Raw genomic sequence first — 24585 nt, 5'->3', positions numbered from 1 at the left:
AGTGTACCCTGGAACGTCACTCTCAAGCATATACTGTCTGAGGCTCAGAGGGTCAGTGAATCAAGTGGCCTGCTTGACTGATTTGCTCTACTGGTGTCCAGTGGATGATGTATTTATTGGGCTAAGAAGGTGTGAAGAAAATAGATTCTGATTTCAGAAGCTACTTCTGTTGAGAGCAGCAATACATTTTAAATTATTTATTTTTAGAAGAAGGACTTAGTATAAACATTAATGAAATTATCTTCAGTTGATGGGTAGCCATAGATTTATCTTCTGATAACTTTTAATTCCGGATAATATAGGATTACTGGAAAATATTCACAATAATTCCAATAAAGAGAAAAAAGTGTTCTATTAAAAATTATCATAAACATATATATATATATATATATTTTTTTTTTAAGTAGGCTCCATACCCAGCGTGGAGCCCAACGCGGGGCTCAAACTCACAACCCTGAGATCAAGACCTGAGCTGAGATCAGAGTTGGACGCTCAGACAACTGAGCCACCCAGACGCCCCTCATAAATATATATATATATTATATATATATATGCATTTTTTAAAAGATTTTATTTGTTTATTTGACATAGAGCACAAGCAGGGGGAGCAGCAGGCAGAGGGAGAGGGAGAAGCAGACACCCCGCTGAGCAGGGAGCCCGATGTAGGGCTCGATCCCAGGACCCTGGGATCATGATCCGAGCCGAAGGCAGACGCTCAACCATCTGAGCCACCCAGACACCCCCCTCATAAATATATTTTTAAAAATTGACCTGAGTGTTTCACCAAAGACAAAAAACAAGCCAAACAAAAAGCAGCAATGAAACAAGCTTAGGGTGCATATATCTACCCTGAAAAACACAACTTACTATATCCAACTAAGTAGGAAAAACAGTGCAAAAAATTCATGCCCGCCTTGTCTGAGTGCCGGCAGAGCGTGGAGTTGTGGAAGAAAGAAGGAAATATTGTATTTAAATTTGAAACTTGGTTTTGGTTTGGCTTCCGTGGAACTTAGGCTTGAGTTTTCTTTAATGTGCTAATTTAAAAAGGATCAAACAATCCTGCCCCAAAGTAGAAACATTTCTGGCCACTCTCTTTTTATAAACACTATTTATTCATGTGTATTTGTTCATTTATATGTTTATTTAACAAACATTTCTGTTTGTCCCTATAAGGTACTTAGCTAAGACTGCTAAAGTTTAAAAAGAACCAATATTTGTTGTGTTTAAAATGTGCCAGGAACTATTCGAAGTGCTTCACGTAGATTACTTCATTTAACTCTTCCAGCAGGCCAGTTCTAAGAGGTCAGCATCATCATTATTCCCATTTTAGGGAGAGAAAACTGAGGTGAGGGGTTACCCGGCTCAGCTTCCTGCCCAAACAGCCTGATTTCAGAGCCCGCATCTTTAACCATTCACTTCCCTCCTAAACCTTCCAAGTAAACACAGGGAACTGCCTTTGTCCAACGTTCCGGTTCTCCTCATACAACGATCATCCTGTGACTGGTTACCGAGTGCGGTCAGGCACAGGAAGAGAGCTAGAACGGACCCCGGAGGGTGTCACTCGGGGGGTATGGGCCACTGCAGACCTGGGTGTGAGAACCAGCTCTGCCCCGTATGCATTTTATGCCACAGTGTCCTCATCTCCGAGGACAGTAATGACGCCTCAGAGAGTGAGGATGGAAGCGATCAATTCTTGAGCAGAGGGTGGTACCCAAGTACTACTATTACCATATAGCCCCTGCCCTGGAGAAACTGGCGTTCCTTCCTGGAAGGAGGGGAAATCACGTAAATAATTACAGACTAGTATAGAAAGTTCTATAAAAGAGAATTATGTTGGGAGCACCTGGGTGGCTCAGTCAGTCGAGCATCTGACTCTTGGTCTTGGCTCAGGTCATGGTCTCAGGTTCATGAGATCAAGCCCCAAGTTGGGCTCCATGCTCAGCGGGGAGTCTGCTTGGGATCCTCTCTCTCCTCTCCCTCTGCCCCACCTGCTCGTGCTCTCTCTCTCTCTCTTCCCCTCCCTCTCCCTGTGGCCCTCCCCCCACTCCCATGCACATGCGTGCTCTCTCTCTCTCTCAAATAAATAAATAAATCTTAAAAAAAAAAAGAAAACTGGTACGCTGGAGCCCGGGCCAGGAGTCCGGAGAGGGGTTAGCGAGGAGAGAATGAGGAAATGGGAGTTAAGGTGAAGAGAGGTTTCTAATTGAAGCTGAGCCCTAGACCGGAAGTTTCAAAAGTTTATTTTGTATATTGTGCTTCATGCAAATGCAGACGCTTTGTCATTTGCAGGTTAAATCACATTTATTGAGTACCCTTTATGTGCCGGGCACTGCAGAAGGACAGTCCCACATGCTCTCTATCATTTAGTGTGTACAACACTCTCGGGGACAGTGCAGTTGGCTTTGATGACAGCGCAGTGTTTTTCCCCATCTGAGTAGGGGTCACTGTTGTCGCTCAGATGATGAGTGGTCTCCCTGCAAGGCCCTGCATGGCCACTAGACATGTCTGTATTGGGGTGACACTAAAAGTTGCCGTGCAGGTAGTAAGGAGGGCACATATTGCAATGGTGCACTGGGTGTTATACACAACTAATGAATCATCGAGCCTTACATCGAAAACCGGGGATGTACTGTATGGTGACTAACATAATATAATAAAAAATCATTATTAAAAAAAAAAAATGAAAAAAAAAAGTTGCCGTGCAAAACAGAGGACTTAATACACTGTGCATTAGAAAAAATTGATGTGAAGTTTTACACCTAACGAAGCAATGAAAGCAGAGGTTTTACGTGTCTTTTTCTCGATGCTTCTAGCTCTAATCTTTCTCCTGCCCTCCAAACATCTAAGGACCATTTTGCAATACTAAACTTACTTGTGCTTCCCATCCAGAAGTGAAGGCCTGCTTCTGCCCTTGTTTCCCCTACCTCAGTTAACCGAGAACCTAACCTGGTTTTCCAAGAGAAAAATGTGGGGGTTGCTTTCTACTGAGCCCCCAAGTGCTCTGTGTGGGCACTTCCTAACTGCCTCCTTTCTCTTCCTGCAGGCTCACTGCTCAAATAGACCCTCCCATACCCGACCGACTGTAACTGTCTTCCTCCTGGTCCCTTTGTCTCTACTTTCTTCTCTCCATCTCTATCATCCACATGGCAGTGCCACTTTCCACTCTTTTAAGACACAGGTATGATCATTCCTCTACTTGAAACTTGCAATGGCTCCCTAGTGCCCACAAGGTGAAGGTCAATGGCATCAGCATGGCATATTTAGGGCATATCACTACCTGGCCCCATCCTACCTTTGTAGCATCGTCTGCTACCAATGCTGGCCGCACAGCCGTTCCAGCAGCTTTGGACCTAATCCCCCCAGTGCTGGGTACTTCCCAGGGCCCATCTTCAACTACAGAATTCCCATCCACTTATATATATCCAATTCTATTACGTTTTCTCAAATCCGTTTTACAGAACAATTCCTACAAAATTATTATGTATTTCCTGTTTTCGCCTCTGAACTTCCACCAATTTTAAAAAGGACCATGGCTAAGAAATAATAAAGACTAGAAGGGCGCCCAAATTTGGATCCCTTCGAACTGATGGCTCCATTACCTAAGGGAGTCAATCCACACACCCCTATCCCCGACACCTGCCCTGCCCAGGGGCCTTGGAAACGTCATTAATGCCAGTGAACACTATTTGTGGACAAAACTGCCTCACCCAGCGATGGGGTTCATTGCACAGACCTCTAGGTGCGTTAAAGTTCCTGTTGAACAGATGAATCAAAGGGCACATCAGCTGGATAATGTAAAGATAATTATCTCTCTATATTTTTTGCTCTTAGAAGCATGTTATTCTTCGGTCAAAGATCATCAGTACCTAACTGAGTTTTCATGGATAATCTGAATGTGCTTTGTTAAATTTAACAGCCCTTGTAGCAAAAATAATCATGACTAAAAAGCAATTACTTTTTATTTGGCAGATAAACAAAATTATAATGCTGATATTGGTAAAATTCTATTCTATTAATGTACATAAGGCCTTTATTAGATCTTCATTAATGTATCTCTGAAATATATTTGGAGCTTAAAAATAAAGGAAGGAGAAAGTTCAGTTATTAGCATTAGAGTGACCCATTCAGGAGATGATTTATACAACTCAAGTGATTGCTCCTGTTGTATTCATGTCTCTCTGAAAAGAACACTTAGAAAGTTCAAGAAAAAATATCAAAGTATTACAAAAACTGCGTAAGACTGAATGTACTTTGCGTCGTGGAGTAATTCACCTCTGTTTCCAAATATGTGATCTAGCTGGGTTTTGAAATCAGGGCCTTAGTTGCAATAAGCATATGATATAATCCAATCAGCTGGATGACCAAGAACATGGTCATCATTAATGACTTTTTTAAAGTGAAGTTTTGAGTCGGGAAGAACTGCATTTAATAATTTTAGCATGCGTTCAAAGGTAAAAAACAAAAACAAGAAAACCCTTTCACACTAAGGACTGGATAAAAGCTCAAATGACTTTCAAGTCTAAAAAAGTAGTCTCCCTTTCGTAAATACCCAATGTGGATACATGCTAGCAAACTGCCTTTCTGCAATTTGAAAGGGAACACTTTTTTAAAAATAGCAATTATTTTTTATTTAAAGTTTAAAAGGTAGGGCCAAACTCCGATCCCATATAGGCCCGTGGGTGTTCTCAGCAGGATTCTCATCCTATGCAAACTGATAATAATAGATCACTCACTCTTGTTTATTTTAAGAACTCCCCCAACAAGATGGGGTTTGCATCAATGTACTTAGATAAAGATATTGTAAATAGAGTATGCAGTTGCAGAGAGAGCACATTCTTAAAGACATTAGTTTATGGTCATATGGCCATAAGATGGCTAGTCGGATGGATATCTTAGATGTCATGCAACATCTGGGACTGCAACAACTTTCTAGCTATGAAATTAAAATAGAAAAACTGTTGCAGCGCGTTAACCTATCATTACACAGAGTAAATGGCATGGCACTGCAACCTAATTAGCAGTGTGGTTTGCATCTATAAAATAGAATTAGCACTACTGCTCTTTTTTTATTATTAAGTTTGTGTTTCTAGAAAGGTGTGACCTTATCTGTAAGGCTCTGTTCATTTATGCCCATTTACAAAGGAGTTAATTATGTTCTTTTAGCTCTCTACACTGAGGAAATTGAAAACGGCCACTTCAGAATTAAAACTGTTAAAGAAATTAGTGAGCAGATTATTTACTCCATCACCCTTCTTCATGCAGGGATAAAGAACAGGGGCTCAAGAAAAGAAGGTAGAAGATTTGGGGAAGAGAAAATTCTAGGCAAGGAAATCATTAATAGTCTTCCTTCCCTCGTTCCCACGTGTCTTTTGCAAGTTTCTCTAGCATTCTTGGGCAGAACCAGTTAAGGGGAAAGTGTATGAATGCTATAAAATTCCCGCAAGTGACATCAGCTTGGTGTCAGCATCCTGAGAACATGAACTTACATCTGAGGCAGGCGACTCGAGGACAATGCCGAATCCCAGCATGCGGTTCTCCCCGGCCGAGGGGGGCTCGGCCGCCTGGGGGCCAGGCTGCTCTGAGGCCCCGGCCGTCTTCTTCTCCGTTTCTAACACGCCAGGCTTCTGCCTCACAGTCAGAGGTTCAACGGTCTTTGGGGGCGCTTTTTTCTTTTTATTTCTCTTGCGCGAGACAGCAGTTCGCTGGGAGCATATAAGGGAAATCGGGGGTTGTTGTCTGTTTTGGGTTCCAACTGCGAAGAATGAACAAAAATAGGGTACAAGCACCTGAGTCTAACTTAGGAGAAGTTATCACCCGTCTATCTCCATGTTTTACAAGCTGAGACCGAAATAGGGTTCAGGCAAGGAAGCAGACCAAAGTCAATCTCCTGGGGGAACTACAGATCACCAAATGTCTCTGGAGAGCTTTCGAGTTCTACACGCAGAAAAGCAACCCAGAGAAAACTCTGTTCCCCATGCTGGTAAATAATCACACTTACTGCGGCTGCTAGGTTCCATGGAAGGAAGGGATTACGAGCCGCAGGAAAACATCCGAGCGTGATCTTACAAGTCACAGGACATGTTTATAGAAATGGGAACTCAGAACGTAAGTTCAGGGGTAGTTGTCCGTGCTTCCTGGTAGACCAAACTCAGGAATATTCTAATCGTCCTTTGGGGGTAAACTGATTAATTTACAGGCACCAAAACTGACTGAGACTGAGCAATGACGATCATTTATTAAAGAATGAGTCTGGAATGACTGGTATGCACGTGTGCAAAGCCTGCTAGTCATTTATCAGGGCCAGTTACTCCTTCTCACAAACCCATACTGTCCACACACAAACTATCTCCACCGCACTACACTCAACGACTGCACTCTGGCCAGGCTGCCGTCCACACCATGGTTTTAGGTAGCTGAAAAATAGGAAGGACACAGCTCTGCACAAGTCAAGAAGACCAGTAAAATCCAGAAACAGGTGGAGTTCTAAGATGAAAAGCATTGAACAAAGACCAAGTACCAGTACTGAATCCACACTTAGGGAAACCAAGGATAGTAAGTATAGTTTTCACAGATGTACTCTGGCCAGTCATGTTTGGTAACCATTTAGAAATATTCTGATGGAAAGTGTTATGGAAAAATATGGCATCATTATTTAAATCTTCATATATCAATATGGCTTACTAAATGTGATCATAGGACATGCCTGCTGTTTTACAGAGAGAAGCCAAACGAAAACTAAAGATCTTTAAATGCACATAAATATGGATCATTTCCTATCAGTTTGCAAATACAGGATATTTATACTTTGAACTTGGTATTTGCATCTCTAGACTAGCAAGAAATTTATAAGTAAGTATTAGAAAAGAACTACTTGGGGCGCCCGGCTGGCTCAGTTGGTGGAGCATGAGACTCTTGATCTTGGGGTTGTAAATTCGAGCCCCATGTTGGGCGCAGAGATTACTTAAAAAAAATAAAATGAAAAAAAAAAAAAAAAAAAAAAAAAAAAAAAAAAAAGAAACCAACTACTTGCCCTGCATAGGAGCCCTGAACAGGTTTTTAACCACCTGTGCAGTTATTAGTCTGCTCATTGGTGCTTGACCTTGGCGGCACGTTAGAATCACCATGGGAGCTTTTAAAAAAAAAGCCCATGCCTCAGCCTTACCCTAGGCTAACTGAATTGGAATTTGCAGGGGTGGCGCCCAGGCACTGAGATCTTTTTAAAGTTCCTGAAGTGATTCCAGTGTACAAGCCTGAGTGGAGAACTGTTCTCTCTTCTCTGGATTTTTACCCAGGGCCAGGTCTCCACACCCAAAGTCAAATGGACGGGGAAGAAGTCCTCAATGGTCTAAGACTCGCACCTCTCTAAGCCTCGCTGTTCTAAAGTAAAAGTGAAAACGCTTTGGGTTTAAAGAACACAGGGACTATCTGATTTTTTTCTCCTCCGTTGGCAAGTCTAGACACAGCCGTCGTCTCTTATATCCAGATCTTATCGCTTCATCATATTCCTTGTCTTCTCCCTCAAGTGAAGGTGAAAGGTGAAACTTTCTAAATATAATTTAAATCTACGTGTTACAGGCAATAAGCCTTAAGTCAATATACCCACGCAACACAGATTCTTAAGTTTAAGGAAATTAAAGAAGAGTAATTTTTTTCAGTTTATCCTTTCTGCTCTCCTACAAGCTCTGGAATCATTTATCGCCCTAATCTGCAAAGGTTCAGAAAAGAAAACACGGTGACAAAGTGGCATTTACTTAATAGATTCCAAAAGGGCTTCAGTCAGGGATTTAAATGGTTGCAATTTGTAGTTTGCCATTTCGGTAGTAAGGAGCTTAAGTAACAAAATAAATCATTAGAATTTCATATGCATATTTTCTTAAGTGCTAACAAATTCTTCCTCCGAGAAAAGAATCTGTCCATCAGGAAGCAGCCTTTCCTTCTGTGCTCCTCATTTAAGAGAGGTTAACTTTTGCCAGGTCAGTGAGAACACAGGTTGTTGTGGTGGAACAAGGTGAGTTAAACGCTTACTGGCCTGACCAAAATGCTTATTCTTTCCTTGGGCTGAAACCAAATTCAGCACATAAAATTCGATGTCGCTTTTCGGAGGGCCTTTCACTCACCTTCTTCTCCTGCGCTCTTGGGTGATGGGTGTGTCTAAGTATTAAGCTTTTTAGATCAAAACCACATCACCGCATGTTACAATTTTACTAGAATTCACTAAATGGCACCAAGGACGATTTCTGAACCATGACCTTCCTGAGTCTCTGCACAGCGCAGGCAAGGGACTGCTGACCCTGTACGACTGTGCTATTTCCTGCTCAAGGAGCAGTCTACCCTCACCAGAGGAGGCCCTAACGAAATGCTGTGTTATTTTCTGGACCTGTGACCAAAAAGTTGCATTTTTCCTCCCATTGGTAGAGATGAGACACCGCAGCCGCTGTCGTGGTGACCCAGACTTCTATGAGCCCACTCCTGGTCTTAGAACAACACTAAGCAGATAGTTTCTGCCTGTATCGTGCTTCACAGAGTTCATTTACGTTTACTAACTCCTTCTATTTTGAAAACCATCCTGTGAGTTAGCTATCAATGCTCCAGCTCCAGATGAGAAATCTGGGTGTAGACAAGTCACGTAGCTTCATGAGAACAACAGGGACCCTGACCCCAACCTGCAGACTCAGGCTCTTCCCTCCGCCCACTTGACTAACACGAGGGGAACAAAAGAAGCACCATGTCACTAAGACAGGACACGAGGTGTCTGCGAGCTTCTACATCCTGAATTTTAGGGAGACAGGCCACAGCAGGGCCTAAGAGGCAACATCTCACGTGCTTACGCTCTTGAATGTCTTCGCCAGGACATCCCACACTCCCGAGAGGGCCCTCTAGCACCTGGGCTATTTCCTGCTCAAGGAGGCAATAAGCCTTAAGTCAATCTACCCATGCAACATGCATGGCTTCCCTACTGTCACACTGCGCCCCACAAGGGATGGGGACAGGCGTGGGGGTTGCCGACACACACATGCAGCCCCCAAATGGAGCACCTCAGGAGGGAAGAAGAGTCAGCCACACTTCTGTCCTGAGGTGAACCTCCTTGCCGACGCACATTGGGAACGTGAGCTGAAGAACTATGCCTACTCATAAATGATTGTTTCAAAATTCAGGTAACTGACACGTGTCAAGGACTCGGAGTGAGGGAGTGAACTTTATGGAGCAGTGCACCTGACTGTGTGAGTAGTAGTACTGGCAATGAGAAGTCTGTTAGATTGGCCAAAGGAAAACCGTGCTGTAGCAGAAGCTGAGGAAACGAACGCTTGGAAAAGCCCAGAGAGGCAGCAAGGTGGGAAGAACCAAATACTAAGAGCACAGTAAACATCCCAACTGAAGAGGCCAGAGAGGCATTAAAAGTCAGGGGACTCCACCCCAGGCCTGTGTCGGTACCTGCTTGAATTTGCATTAATTTCCGCATGGTCCTGAGTTCTTGGAGGATGGCCTGCAGCGTCGACTGGCAGTTGCAAGTACAGCAGTTCGATCCCACCGACGAATTCACGGCGGGGACTTCTCCTAAGCATCAAAGAAAAGAATGGCACACTCCAAACATCAACAATAAAATTATAAAGGGGAGGCATCTTGACAGCATTTTGAAGCACGTGTGGTTATTATGAAACAGTGCCTGTTCCCACCTGAATGTCGGGGGCTGACCTGATCTAATTATCCAGGCTTCTGCGCTGTAAGGTGCGTGCATCTCATGGGGTGGTGGAGACTGCACGGACGTATGCCCATGATCGCTGTCCCAGCAGGCCTCCCTAGTGTCACACCAGTGCATCTCAGGTGACAGCACCATAAACATTCACTAGAAACACACACTCTGTTGCACAAAAACACGAGCTCTGAGAAGAATGGCCTTCCAGAAAAACCTGGTAGCCGCACATTCTAAAATCTCACATTAAAAATTAAATATGTCTAACTATGAAAGAAATAGTTTTTCTAGTATTTCCCCAAATTAAGAACTGTCAAGACATTAAAACTTTTAGGACACTCTCTGGGGGTGGGACGTGTGGGGCAGGGAAGAGCCGGGGGAGCAGAGTGTACATGGGAGGCGATACTCAGACTCGGTGGGTTCCCGGCGGGGGGTGTGCTGGCTTTTCTCCACCTTAGTGAAGGAGATCCTCGTGCATCTTTTCTCCATCCCCATGTCTTACGTTTCGCTCACTTTAGCCTCGTTATCTCTATTTCAAGTTTGTATCTTTTCCTTAGTAAAACTATCCTATTAAAGTAAACCTAGGTTGTCCCCTCGTCCTTAGGATATAGTGGAATATAGAGCATTCCCTCTAGCGTGTGTCCAATCCCACCACTGCGAACTGGATCGTGCTGCTGTTACTTAGGTTGTTCCTAGGCACAAGGGGAAAGTTCGAGGGCATGGATATAATTGTATCTTTTGTTATACATTCAATGTGATTTTAATTCCACAGTATGCAATGTTTGTGGATACTATAAAAAACTTCACCCCAGGGGCGCCTGGGTGGCTCAGTCATTAAGCGTCTGCCTTCAGCTCAGGGCATGATCCCAGCTTTATGGGATCAAGCCCCACATTAGGCTCCTCTGCTGGGAGCCTGCTTCTTCCTCTCCCACTCCCCCTGCTTGTGTTCCCTCTCTCGCTGGCTGTCTCTCTCTCTGTCAAATAAATAAATAAAATTTTTAAAACAAAAAACAAAAAAAGTTCACCCCAGCAAAATCATGAAATACGTACGGACAACTTAATGCTTAGAGTAGCGTAATTATTTACACTCAAAGTTGTAGCAAGCTGAGATGCTACAACTTTTAAAACGGCAAATAATTTCAATGAATTCGAAGTAGTCACAGTTATATATGATGAATTCCTACTGAAAATAAGCAAACAATAAACACAAAAATCTGTTTGCAAACCTACATGGGGGAATTTATATTTGTAACTTTTAACATTAATAACATTTTTCCAAGTAAATCCACCCTCCTTGTTGCATACTGGAAAACAGAACGTTCTGCACCCAAAACTTATTGCTGTGGGGCGAACTAACTTCATACACACCTAAGGGTCCCCTATTTCTCTTACCATTTCTTCCATGGCAGTTGAATTAGGAGGGCCTTATAGAATATTCCTAGTCGCTATTCTAAGCACTGTCTTTATCATTTTTAGAGGACAAAACCAACCCTTTCCAGCTTGTTATAAATCATTTTCTAATTTTAAAGAGAACTGACTTATTTTTATGGAGGAGTCTTTAAAGAGCCATGTCCTCTTAACCTGGAAGCATGCCAGCACGTGAATGTGATCCTAGCTTATGCAATATTGAGAGAAAGAGAAGACTCCCGTACGTCTCTTGGGGTCCCTCCTGTCTCAACCGCAGTGCCTCGGGATGGGTTTTTACGGCTCTGAACTGGTTACTGCAAATTGTGTTAAAAAAAATCCAAAGAGTTCTCTTCTTCTTGAAGGAATAATGCATGGGAAAAGAAAATCCTTAACTTGCCAAGGAAACTGAAAAAGCAGTCTTGCTTTTCCTTGTTCTCTTTCTGAAAACTATAGATCTGCACATCCATATATAATTTAGGGGAGAAATAACATCCAAGGTTACTGGATGGTAAGTTAACACGTCCAGAAAAAAAAATTATCAATTTTTTCTTAAGCTTTGAAAAAAATTGCCATTTTTTTTCCTGAACACTTAGGGATTTAAATTAAGGAAATTTTACTCCCAAGGGATAGTTTTCAACCCTAAGGAGGCAAGCCCTGCAACAAGGGTCATCTGCTACGGTTGCTGGAATGAGTCATAAAAGCGAAGGTGTCACTAGGACGCTGGGATATGTGTCCCTCCCTTTCACCACAACTCCTGTGATCACGAAGAAGAGCAAAAAAGTGAGCAAGAGGATGTATTAATGATACACGTATGACCAGAAGCTCCTTTTGATGACAAAGGGGAGAGCCTTCTGCCCTGATGTTCAGGCTCTTATGACAAAAGTATCTGTATGTTGGCAAATGATAGCTTTCACTTTTTAAAGGGCTAAAATCTCTACTAAGGAATCATTACTTCTAATATAGAGCCTAAGTCTCGCTTCTCAAGTATGTTTTTTTTAATACTTGTTGTGTTACTCAGCCAAGGCAGGTGACTAGGGGAGGGTTTAATGTACTGAACTCAAAAACCATGCTGAACATTTAGAAATAAAACACATTTGGACAACCCCCCACCCCGAGCACCCCCATGAGCATTCTCAATGTCCGATAATGACCGTACCGTTGGAGCTCCCAGTGGTGTGGGGCTGACTCTGGAAGGTTCTAGAGCGGGTGCCATACTGCCCTGAGAACTGCCCGCTGGGAGGTGGTAACTCATTCCACGCAGCACGTGAAGAAGGCTGGAGGCTCTGTGGGGCCTCAGCAGAGGAGTTCAAACGCGGAGGCCAGACGGAATCCAAATCCTGGGGTTCTTCTTTTAATTTTTCTCCTTCTTTGCCCACACGCTGATAGATCCTCCCAGTGCTGTCATTCAGTAATCTTCTCATTCCTGTGATTTGTTTTTTAATTTCCATGCTTTCATCTCCTAATGGAAACAGGGCCAAAGAGATCATTGTACATGAGCAGAAGGAAAAATAATCCACTGCCAAAAAACACAGCCCTTCTTTGGAAATGGGAAAGATTCCTGAGTCCAGAGGCAAGCTTTCAGAAACTTGAGTAATCTATAAAAATTAAAGGCAAGAAAACTAGCTATGATCTGAAGAAACCCATCATATTCCTGGTGCATCTCATTTTGACTTTCTTTCTGGCTAAATTCTCTTATGATAAAAGAACTTTCCTGAGCAGGTTTCATCTGGAACATACCTTAAATTCCCTCTGAGTGAGGGTGTCATGAGAAAATGAGCCGAGGCAGAAGACCCATGATGGGACTACAGGGCTGAAAGCCTGGGCTTGGATCTGCCTCAGACGTTCACTTGGGATGGACGTGGAGGCCAGCTGGCTCGCTCACCCCCCGGGCCGCCAGGTGCAAGTACCAGCAAGAATATGTGGCACGGGTTGGGACGTAGTGCTTTCGGAGGATGGGCTGTTGGCACAGGAGGCACCCCAGTACGACAGTGTTGTTGGAGGCCTCACCTTCAGAAATGACACTGTAGGAGCAGAGAGACATCCAAGGCAATGGAGGAGAGGGCTCTGTCTTTCTCTGACCTTGTCTCACGGGGGAGACATCCCCGCAACTACGCCTTCCTGGACCTGCCCAGACCAAATCTGCCGCCATCTCCACTTTTTAACCACGTGCGAAGAGAGCCCCACTCACCTATGCTGCCTTCTTTTTTTTCAATTATGGTTAAAAAACACGTAACAAAATTTACCATCTTAACCATTTAAAAAAAAAAAAAGATTTATTTGAGAGAGAGAGAGAGTGCACGTGCACACACACTCTCTCTCGAGCAAGTGGGGGAGGGGCAGAGGGAGAGAATCTTCAAGCAGACTCTCCACTGAGCAGAGCCACTGGCCACTGAGCCACTAGGCACCCTACCATCTTAACTAGTTTTAAGTGCACAGTTGACAATATTTGCATTGTTCTGCAACAGATAGCCATAACTTTTACCATGACTTTAAGATTCCTTTTCCCTAAGGAGATTTTATTTTTGAACTAAGGTATCTCTATACTGCACTGGGGGTACTTAATAAAGATTACTTAAAGAAAACTCTAAAATTACACAGATATAAAACATTTTCCATAAATACTAACGTTAGAGGATGCTATTAGGAGCTATTTTGAACATCCTATCTTTTTACATTGTACATCAGCTGGTGTCTTCCCAAAGATTGAGAGAAGTGGATTTTTTTCCTCTAATCTGGGTGTTAAAGTGAAAGTCTTATGCCAGGATTTTTTTTCCCCTCTAATCTGGGTGTTAAAATAAAAGACTCACACAGTCACTCCATTAGATGCTTGAAATTTAAACTATGATAAAAAGAAAAGGCCTACAGAAACTATCAGGAAAAACACAGCTCCTGCAAATAAATACAGCACGTTTAATATAATGATGTTTTAATGCACTTAGCATCATATAAGCCAGATTTCTCTGTAGAATTGGTAACTGCATAATGAATCTAGGTGTTTTGTGTTGTCTAGCTAGATATTTAGCTAATTAATACATGGACCTATTATAGAACATAAGGAAACTTTTACACACTGTTTTGAAATAAGTATCTCCAATTTGTAAAAAGGTAATAAAATATTAATTCTGTCTTTACTCTCTAACATGGGTGAACACAAATGACACCGATTTCCAAATTTACAATATTGTTATGCGTTGCTATCTGCTTGAGAGGAGCAATATTTTCATTTGTAATGAAACTATTTCTACATCAAACACCTGTGAAAATTACAACACAGGAACAGCAAGTGATATTCCAGATTTTATGAGAATGAATGACTAAGCACGATTTAAATAATGCAGAGCCAGCAAAATTTACGACCTCCTCAGGATGTCTATGGCACAGGGTGTGTCTGGAAGAGCTCCGGGAGGAATTCCGAAGGAAATCTACAGGCAAATGTGGTGTTACTTTCAGCACCCAAACACATACTTTCCTGGCTGGGGAACAGCACAATCTGGGCAAGAAGCTTCTTTCCTGTGGGTTTTTTTTCTCCTCCATTTTCTGGATGAGGGAAGCCGTGCACGCATCAGAGGCTGCAGCACGCTGATCGCAGTGGGCACTGCTGGTGGCTGCCACGCCCCCCCCTCCTGGCACCCTGGCAAGAGCTGCGCCAGCTCGGCCGCCTTCTGCCTGCTCCTCCAGTCAGAGCCAGCCTCCTTCTGCACACGAACCCTGACACATCGAGCGAAAGGGATGCTCTCTCTCTGGAGATGGAGTGCTACGATCAAGGGCTGTCTTCAGGGGGAGAGAAAGAAAGTCACAGGATTCTGGAACCTGCTAAAAGCACATATGTTTTCTTGTGACCTGAGTTTCTTAGTTCTGAAAATTATCAGAACAAACAGAGTTTCAGGTGCTTTCTATGTTTGTGTGGAAGACCGGCTTTGACGCTGCAGGTTGGGTCCAGAAGAGGAGGTGAGAGTGTAAAGGGAGCCTCTGGTGTGGGCTGTCCCAGCAATGTGTCGAAACATTTCTTTCAAAGTCAAAACAAAAAACGACCAAACCACAACAAAAGAGGACCCAGTGGGGCCCAAGGAGGAAGACAGTGCAGGGAAGGACGACAGCCAGGGCCAAGGCAGCCCCACGGGCTTCACTCAGGAGACTCAGGAGACAGCACACAGTCTACCTGCCTGCAAGGGATCTCAAAGGACAGAAGACAGAGACCTGCAGAAGTCAGAGCTGTAGGAGTCAATGGGAGGAAAGTCAGTGGGGAAGGCTGAGGAAGGCTGACCTCAGAAAGCTCCTTGGAAGAGACAGGCTGAGCGTTCCTAGAGGACAACCAGATGGATGTGTGCAAATGGTCTCAGAGTAACTGAATTGTCCTTTCTCGGACCAGGGAAGCTGGGAGCGGCCCTTAAAATACCACCCGGGAAGAGGTCCTGGAGCCCTGCTACACCCGCAGGCAACGGTGGTCTTCAGCAGAGAGAGGGGATCCGCTGCCTTGCTTGTTGGGGCAGACGGAGCAGAGCGTCAGAAACGAGAGCTGGAGACCAAAAGCAGGGATGACCAAAGCAGCCGAGTGAACCGACATAAACTGGGATGGTGCGGGTGCCGAACGCAGCAAGCAGGGTGAGCAGGCAGAGGGCGGGTGGAGGCTCGGGCAGAAGGTGCTGGTGTGGTCCAGTGGACAGGCCTGCACTGGACTCCCTTCCCAACTGTGCTAACATCCCACTCCCACACTTCAGCTTCCTGTGTCATATGCTGAAGGTCTGGGCCAGGGGCACACAGACGCAGCTGAAGAGGGATGCAGGTTTTTCACGGTAACAAGATGTTAACGGAGTGAAAGTCACAGGTATTCTTCTCAGAAAAAGCAGGCTTAATCCATCCTCATAGTGGAGCCCATTGTTTTTTGTGTTTGTTTTTTGTTTTTTGTTTTTAATTGAGGGGGCATAAGTTCTTTGACTTAAAAAGAAATGGTGAAAAGTACGTAAGAGATTGAGATGGGAAGTGTTAGCAGACTTCTACTTGTCTTTCCAGTTGGGATCAGTCAACGTCTTCACCATATTTAATGCCAGGAAAAGGGAGCTCCACAAGCATGATTCTACAAGGAAACGTGTGCACTTTCCTCATTTCTTTCCAAACCTATCTATGTCTTTACTTACACTCAACTCCAAGAGGCCGAATCTTTTCAAGAGAGACAAAAAGAAATCTTACTAAAAGATAAAACAACCTTAACTGAAATCCTTTTGAGAGTTTGGACAAGGTCTAAAAAAAGTTGCAGAATGAATTCTATCTTTGGCTAAATTTCCAGACTCTCCCAGATCACTTTTCTTTACCTAAACAACATACAGGTATATACGCAACTAATGAATCATTGAACTTTACATCAGAAACCAGGGATGTACTGTATGGTGACTAACATAATAAAAAAACATTAAAAAAAACATACAGGTATATAATAATTATTACTATACATATGATGATTATGCATAATAATACATACAAAGTCTTACAACGTGGAAGTAAGTCATCATACATGATCTCTCTTAATTTGGCCAGGAAAGAAGGATATGCGACACAGACCATGATTACTCGTGGTCTGGGATGATAAAAGAAAATATGATAATGTACAAACATATAGCAAGAGACTGTTCATAAACATCTTATGTCTATCTCTCAATGTCTTACTATGAAGATTCACGAAGAACAGTCGTATCTTTGCCCTACAAATGTTCTAATGTAGACGGATGGTAGGTGTTCCGTAAGACTTTCTTAAGTGAATGAGAGAAACGGCTTTTTGAAACCAGAAAGCATCCAGTAGAATTAAATGTAATATTAACGTTATAAGCAAACAATAATAGAGTCGAGTGAAAAAGTAGCAGAAATAAACTGCTCAACAAACATTTATCAAGCACTTTCTGGGCCTCAGAGATATAAAGATCATCTGGTACGAATTAAAAGATAGCCCCTCTCCAAATCTCTCGACATTTTTTATCCAGATTGCTTTGTATTGATTGGTTGTTCTGAAAAATGGTCCTGATTTTTCCCGGCCTATTGACCCCTCACTCTGTTGACTGTGTGCCCCAGGACTTCAGCGAGCAAACTGCCCTACTATTTGCCTATGATCTGGCTTCCTGCTAGAGGTAAAGACCTTCCCTGATGGCCCTGTTTTCCCTGAAGCCCCAGCATGAAAGCTGTTCATTTCCCCCTGGGGCTGGGGCTGGTGGCTCCCCAACACATAACGCTTCCGGCCCCAGGAGAAAGCTCGCTGTTGTCTGAGCGGATGCCACAGAGCTATCCCTTCTACCCCCTTCTTCCTCAAAGGCAGCTGTGTGTGCCTGGAGTTCAAGCCCTCTAAGGGGAAGGACAGGTGATGAAGTTGAAATGTAGAGCGAGGTCATCCCATTAAGGGCCATACATGCCAGGCGAAGGAAGAATAATTTTACGCTGGAGATACTGGGTTATTACTCCGGGTAATTTTAGATTCATAGCTCTTTCAATAGAAGGATAGTAAATAATCAGGTCTATCCTGTAGAAAAATAATTCTGGCAAAACTCTGGTGAACGTGGCGTGGAGGGAGAACCAGTTACAGTGTCATTGCTGAAGGCTGGGTGAAGGACCTTAGAGTCTGTGCCAGGCCGGGGAGGGGGAGGGGCCGCGGCTGGAGAGAGACCCTGAGGAAGCTTCATCAGACAGACCCGCTGATGGGCTGGGTGTGCGGATGGTGGGGGTGGGGAAGGACGAGAGCCTGTGAAAGAGAACACCAAGGTTTCTAGCCTGGGTGACTGATACTAATACCAGTCAGGGAATTAGAAAAAAAGGTGCTGCGGGGTGAGGTTGTAACGAGCCTAGTTCTGACAAAGAATTCTGATAATAAGCAGGCAACTGGGAATGCAGCCACGTTCATGGCTGGGACAGGAAGCTGACTTCAGAGCTGTTCTGTTAGGAGCTGCTACCACCACTACCGGTAGTAGGGGGCCCTCTGAGTTCACTAACAACTCAGGAGGCGGACCGGCACCTTGTACAGAGATGCCAGGTTTCCTATCAATCCAGCGTGCAGAGAGCGCAAAACCCCCATTTCAATACGAAAAGAGCCATGAGCTCATCTGTTTCCAAGCTGGCAAAGTGGGTCACCCCATCCCCCCTGGGCTCCCAACCCCTGGGGTAAGCAGCAGTCACCTTGGTCAGAAGTGAGTCCTCTCTAAGCCCTCGCTCCCCCTGCCCCCAACATCGAGTCCACCACAGGGGTGCCACACTTGACAAAACCCCTCAACAGGAGAACTGACAGAATCTTAAAGAACCGAGGGGCACTTCCACCATATTCGGTATTGGTCGACCCTCATTATACTATGCTGTCCAGTTTTGTACTATTTTTAAGAGGTTGTGGAGAGTCTTTAGGAGGTCACAAAAGTCAATAGGAAAGGTTAAAGGGACAAAGACAGGCTATAGGAGTTGGGTGTTTCACTGAGAACTACATGGTTATGACTGACTTGTCTTCAACTCTATTACGGGTGGTTATGGGCAGGACGGTGTTCTTTATCACCAAAGGAGGAACGGATCGAAGCGCAGCTTCCAGGCAGGAGGCTGGACGACACACGGTCTTCAAGAGCTGCCCTTCCAGCTCCTGAACACCGACCACACAGCAGAGACGCGTCTGAGAGCATGTACCGAAGGAGGGACAAGAATGCTCTTCTGTTTGGGATGATGAAAAAGTTCTGGAAACAGATAGTGGTGGTGCTTGCACAGCACTCAATATACTTTAAAAAAAAGAATGCTTTAAAACTCCTCGCATTTTTCAGGTAATGACATGTTAAAAGAGAAAGAAGTTGAGTGCATCGGTGAGAAATACTAAGATGCCCCGGATTTATACTAAATAGTCCAACTATCTCTTCTCAAACACCAGTAGAAGCAGCATGGAGCCGCGGTATAGAAAAGACTCACCCACAGCAGGTCAAATGACAGCAGTGAGAGAGAGAACAGGAGAGGGGACAGGGTCCTTCCTGCCAATACAGCTTTCTTCAGCACAAACCTCAACACACGGGTCTCAGCGCAGAGGAATGTGAAGCAGACTCCGTGCTATGGGGAGGCCTGAGGTCGACACCCTCATTCCAAGCCCAAACTGACATGCAGATGCTATCAAGGTCCCACCTGGCCACCCTCAGGGCTGAGAGCCATGTTTACAAGGGACACGCAAGACTGGGATTCTAACTCAGCAAAAACGGTCTGAAAAGCATAGTTTGTAGAGCGACAGTTTCCAAGTGAGCCCTTTTCTCTCATGCAACCTTAAGCGGAACCCCAATAAGTCAAGCAGAGTAAAGCCTGTTGAAGAGAGCACGCTGGAACCCACATTCCTGGAACAGTCCCTGGAGTTCGTTCAGGAACTCTGTGGGCACCACACAACAGTCTAAATGCCGCTGAGATGGAAGGAGGCAAAGAGTATCTACAGAATCATTTAATTGGTTGAATCAAACACTATGGTAAGGAGTATCTCAACTGCGAGTGTGTTGGCATGTGTGTGAGGACCCTGTTAAATTGAAAGTTATAAGTGGAAAATAGTTAAGCAGCTCAATATATATGTGCATACACACACACACACACACACGGCATTTTCATTTAAAGAGCAGCTAAGTTCCTTTCAAATCTATTTAGAGAATATCAGGTTCATTCATCCATTCAATAAATATTTACTGTACTACTACGAAATATGAGATACCGTGGGACTAAAGAAAGGAAAACAGAAGACATATAAGCTCCAGTGGCTCCCCTTCAGGGGTGTACAGTCCAGCAGGGGAGACAGGTGAATGTACAAACCACTTAAAACACGATGCCCCTTTTCTAACGAATGCAGGCTTACCCAGGATAAGCCACCTGAAGCCAGGGTGGGAGGCTGGAGCTCTTTTTATCTAAGGCTGAGCACGTGAAGCCAGGACGGGTACCAACAGAGAATGCAAAGGATCTTAGCCGGAAAATAGGCCTTCCACGCAAAAAGAGCTTGAGACATCTATTAAGGGTCAAAAGAGCAAAGACATGCCAGGAAATGAAGAAGGACTAGTGATTCAAAATGGGCTGTCACCATTAGTACTCAGTACACCATTAGTACTGTAAAAAAAAGAATGAGATCTTGCCTTTCGCAACAACATGGATGGACCCCGAGGGTATCATGTTAAGTGAAATAAATCAGACGAAGAAAGACAGATACTATAGAATTTCACTTATCTGTGGAATCTAAAAAACAAAACTCCCAAACAAAACTGAAACATGCTCTTAAACACAGAGAACTGGGGGCTGCCTGAGAGGAAAGGAGTAGGAGGACGAGCAAAATAGATACAGGGGATTAAGAGGTACAAATGTCTAATTGTAAAATAAGTCAACAGGATGAAATGTATAACATAGGGAATCTAGTCGATAATAAGCAATAATGTACAGTGACAGATGGTGACTACAGTTACCATGGTGAGCACTGAGTAATGTATAGAATTGTCTGCTCGCTGGGTTGTACACCTGAATCTACCATAATGTTGTATGTCAACTATACTTCAAAAAAAAAAAACCAAACCAATTGGACAGCCACAAAAAATGGGCTTTCATGCTGCTTCTCAAACGTATCCCTCAAAGAACACCTACAAAGGAGAATAAACACCTATAAGAAGTTTGGGGGCAAAGTCCTAAAAGGGGCATAAGGAAAAATTTTCTTGGATGTCTTCATATTTTACCTTAAAAAAATAAACGTTAATATTATACTTTGCTCTCTACCCACCAAAACGTGTGGATTCCTGTAGTCCATGGAAAACACTGGGCGTCAGTTACGCATCCACAGTTTCAAATGCTCTGGTCTGAGAGGAGAGGCTGGACCGTTACAGAAGGCCAAGGGCTCAGCTTTTTAAGTCAGGCTTTTGAATGCCCCCAGCTACTTTCTAGGAGTACATCTCTAGTGTCCATGACCGAACAGACAAAACCAAGAGATTATATGATAAATGCCTTGGACATTGCAAAAATGACAAGTGTTCAGGAATCGAGAGGAAGAGACCATTTTAAACTGGGAGGACTGTGGCTGGTGTCATGAAGATGGTGAGATGTGAGCTGGTCCGTAAAGATGGCTAGCATTCCCATGGGCACTTCCGGGAAGAGAAAGGAGGGAACAGTATGGTGCAAAGACTGAACGCAAAGAAAAACAAAATGGGTAACGGTAAATAAGCTAACTTAGTTGGAGTTGAGGTACTGAGTGGGTAAAGTGAACAAAGTGGGTAAAGTGAACAAAAATTGATGCTTTTACTTTATCTTGCAAATGACAGGAAGTCAACAAAGGTTTTCCATGAGACTGTGATATATAAAAAGCAGCTGGAACTCCCCAACCAATTCCAAGAGTGGGCCTGCTTATTTCCCTCAAATGTTCTTATATCATGGAAAACAAACTTTTATTTTATAATAAATACAACACGGCTGCCCAACTGTATGCTCCTTGGATGTGTAATTCCAGACATCCTAAGTGAGGAGGTCAGAAGCCATCACTTTAAACAATGCTCAAGAATATTGAGCCAACGAGTTAAAATCCCAAATACAAGGGAGAGGTCTTGCAAATCAATGAAGACAAACACCAACAATAAAAAACTGGGCAAAGGACATAAACAAGTAATTCACAAGAGGAATAGTTTAAAAATCCCTTAATCTGCATAATTATTAATGTCATGAAAATTAAATAACGTGAAATTCTTTGTCTATTAATTTGGCAAGGACTGTAGATTCATAAAACTCATTTTTGGTGAAGGTGTAGAGCTATAGTCACTCTCATTGGCTGTTGGTAGGGAACCTTTCTGGAGGGAAATTCAGCAAGTCCACTTCCAGGAACTGATCCTATAGAAACATCCCAACAAGTACCCATGCCATAGACACAAGGATATTCACGAGGGCATCACTGTACTTGTGAAACACTGGGAATCATCCAAACATTGATCAATGGAGCATTAGATAAGTGAATTACAGCATGTCGGTGTCATGAAATTGTGGTGTATGTTTACATGTCCTGTAAAGAACGGAATGGCCCTTTTTATAGTCATTTGGAGGTATGTGCCAGATAGACTGTAAACCCCTGATGGTTGATATCACGGTGACTTCATTCACTACCTCGTAACCAGGGCTGACTGCCTGCCTCAAACTACCCACTCAATTCTGTGGAATAAATGGAGACTCCGTTAAGCAAAAAAGTTACAAAACATTATATAGCATGATCCCATTTTCCTTGGATTGTAAAACACACAAAAACAACTCTACCATTAACAGTGGTTGTTACTGGAGAGTGTGATGGGGACGGGATGTTTTCCTTTTTATTTTATACCCTTTTTTCACCTTTCTCAATTTTAACTTTAAAAATGGTTTTGAAATGAATACGTATTATTTTTTTGTAAGAAAACATGACCTATAAGAACTATGTACGATCTTCTCCCTGTGATATTCTGAAGCTGGGTACAGCAGCAGCTTTGGACATGAAAACATCTTATAATGTCACCCAGGAAAGACAAAGTTGGACAGGAATGAATCATAGGTGGCTAGAGATAGCCACGAAAGCAAGTCTAGGAAAGAGGATGCTGGGGTGTGGTCTACTTTGCAACTCTCGGTGTACAGGCCTTAGATTACTTTCCGTTGAAGCTCATACAAGCCATGTATTCTTTATTTTTAAGTTTGTTTATGTATGTGTATATGCATATAAGTAATCTCTAGAGCCAACGTGAGGCTCGAACTCTTGACCCTGAGATCGAGTCCCATGCTCTTCCAACTGAGCCAGCCAAGCGCCCCAACCCATGTATTTTTTTTTAAAATAATAATTTGGCAATATGTAGGGGGAAAAGTGTCACAGCCACCATTTACTGAGCACTCACTATGTACCAGGCCCTCTGGCAAACTCTGCCAACTTTTAATCCTGATGACAAGCTAAGAGGTTTGAATGTTGATGAATACATGTTACGCAGGAAATAACAAAGACTTTAAGATTGGAGATTTGAACTGGGTAGCTCAGGCTCCAGGGTCCATGAGCTACTCCACTAAAGTGCTCAAGGAACTGGCTGACTGGCCGGAAGGAGGCCATTCACAAAATAATCCAGCCGCGAGGTATCCAGGAAGCACTCAGGACACACACTGGGTGCTGTCTGAACTAGTCAGCGCCTTAACCACCCAGTTATGTTAACAAATACGGTGGAAACAGTTCAATTATTGCACCAAACCATCTATGGATTTCAACTTAGTTGTACTGTTTCTAACTAAGGAGAATAAGGCTCAGATATTTCTCTTTAAATTGGCAGCAGAGTTCATGTGAATCCTGTGAATTCTACAAAAGCCAAATATTAACACTTAGAAGACGTGCAATAAGAATTTATTTATGTTCATGATTCTGTGAAACATGGCAAAAGTCTTTGATTGCTGGCAATACACATAGGTTAAATATAACAAGACTGTAGATTAGGGGCTGCTTCCATATTCCCATAGTAGCACAACCAAAGTCTTGCCTTCATTCAGTAAGAGATAAAATGTTCACAATTTACTGTCTGGAGAGAGACAATCCTTTTCGATAGAATTTGAAATGCTGATCCTCTGCTCTCCTGTACAGAAACTTCTAAAAGAATGCTAATACAGAGGTGCAAATCTCCCCTCACTGAGCCGTCAATTTATACATCCACATCACGGAGCAGTTAAGTATGAACGTGATTAAGTACTGGTTATACTGCATTTCTTCAGCCATTTAAAATTTCAAAATATTCCAAGTTAAAAATATAAACTATTCCAAGTTAAAATATAAAATATTCCAAGTTAAATATGCTGATGTACAGTCTCATCTTCAGTGTAAATAGTGTTACTGATGATGAGAAATGGATCATACTCATAGCACCTTTTTTTCCAAGGATTTCAGGGAACTCCGGTAAGACTGGGTCCAAAAGCACCTGGAAAGCGGGTAGTCTTTCCTGAGTGAGACTAGTGACAAATCTCCAGGGGTAAGGCAATCGTGGCTTAGGTCAGTGGGTTCCAAACTTTTTTTGACCATAGTTCACAGCAAGAAATATATTTTTCATGATGATTTCACACACTTTCATACACACATACACACGCATACTACGTACGTAACTAAAAAAAGACTCATGAATTTATCCTTCCTGCATGTGATGCACTCTGACATTTTGTATTTTACTCTATCTTTGTTATTATTATTACTGTTATTGTTGTTCGCTCATGTGGGTGAAAATCTGCTAAATTGATTTCATGACCCACTTACAGGTCACAACCACTGGTGTGAAAAGCACTGCCCTAAATGTTGAAGGTTTTCAGGTTGCTGCCTGGGCAGCTTCTCACTCCCCACACCCTTTCTGGACCCGCGGATCCTCCCTCTGGCTCCGGTGACCATGTGTCTGTGAGGACTCCGGTCCTGATCCCGCTTTGGGGCTCCAGACAACACGATCCAAGTGCCCACTGGATAACCCCACTTGCGCATTTCAAAAGCAACCTTAAATCCATGTCCAAAACCGTATTGA

General features: G+C 43.3%; 1 protein-coding gene across 9 annotated transcripts in view; it reads right to left on the bottom strand.

The window, feature by feature from the left end:
• The window catches only part of BEND7 (BEN domain containing 7), a 90932-nt gene that overhangs the window by 52817 nt on the left and 13530 nt on the right, over positions 1 to 24585 (bottom strand). For all 9 annotated transcript variants that reach the window (XM_040645391.1, XM_040645392.1, XM_040645397.1 and 6 more), the window contains 3 exons: positions 12255 to 12557; positions 9433 to 9555; positions 5487 to 5752 (listed from right to left, as the gene is read on the bottom strand). In XM_040645391.1, coding sequence (XP_040501325.1) covers positions 5487 to 5752; positions 9433 to 9555; positions 12255 to 12557 — 692 coding nt within the window. The remainder of the gene's footprint in view (positions 1 to 5486; positions 5753 to 9432; positions 9556 to 12254; positions 12558 to 24585) is intronic.

This window comes from Ursus maritimus, unplaced genomic scaffold (assembly GCF_017311325.1).
Source record: "Ursus maritimus isolate PB19 unplaced genomic scaffold, ASM1731132v1 scaffold_31, whole genome shotgun sequence".
Taxonomy (NCBI): Eukaryota; Metazoa; Chordata; class Mammalia; order Carnivora; family Ursidae; genus Ursus; species Ursus maritimus.
Note: the sequence above shows the minus strand (reverse complement) of the source record. Positions and strands in the feature narration are given on the sequence as shown.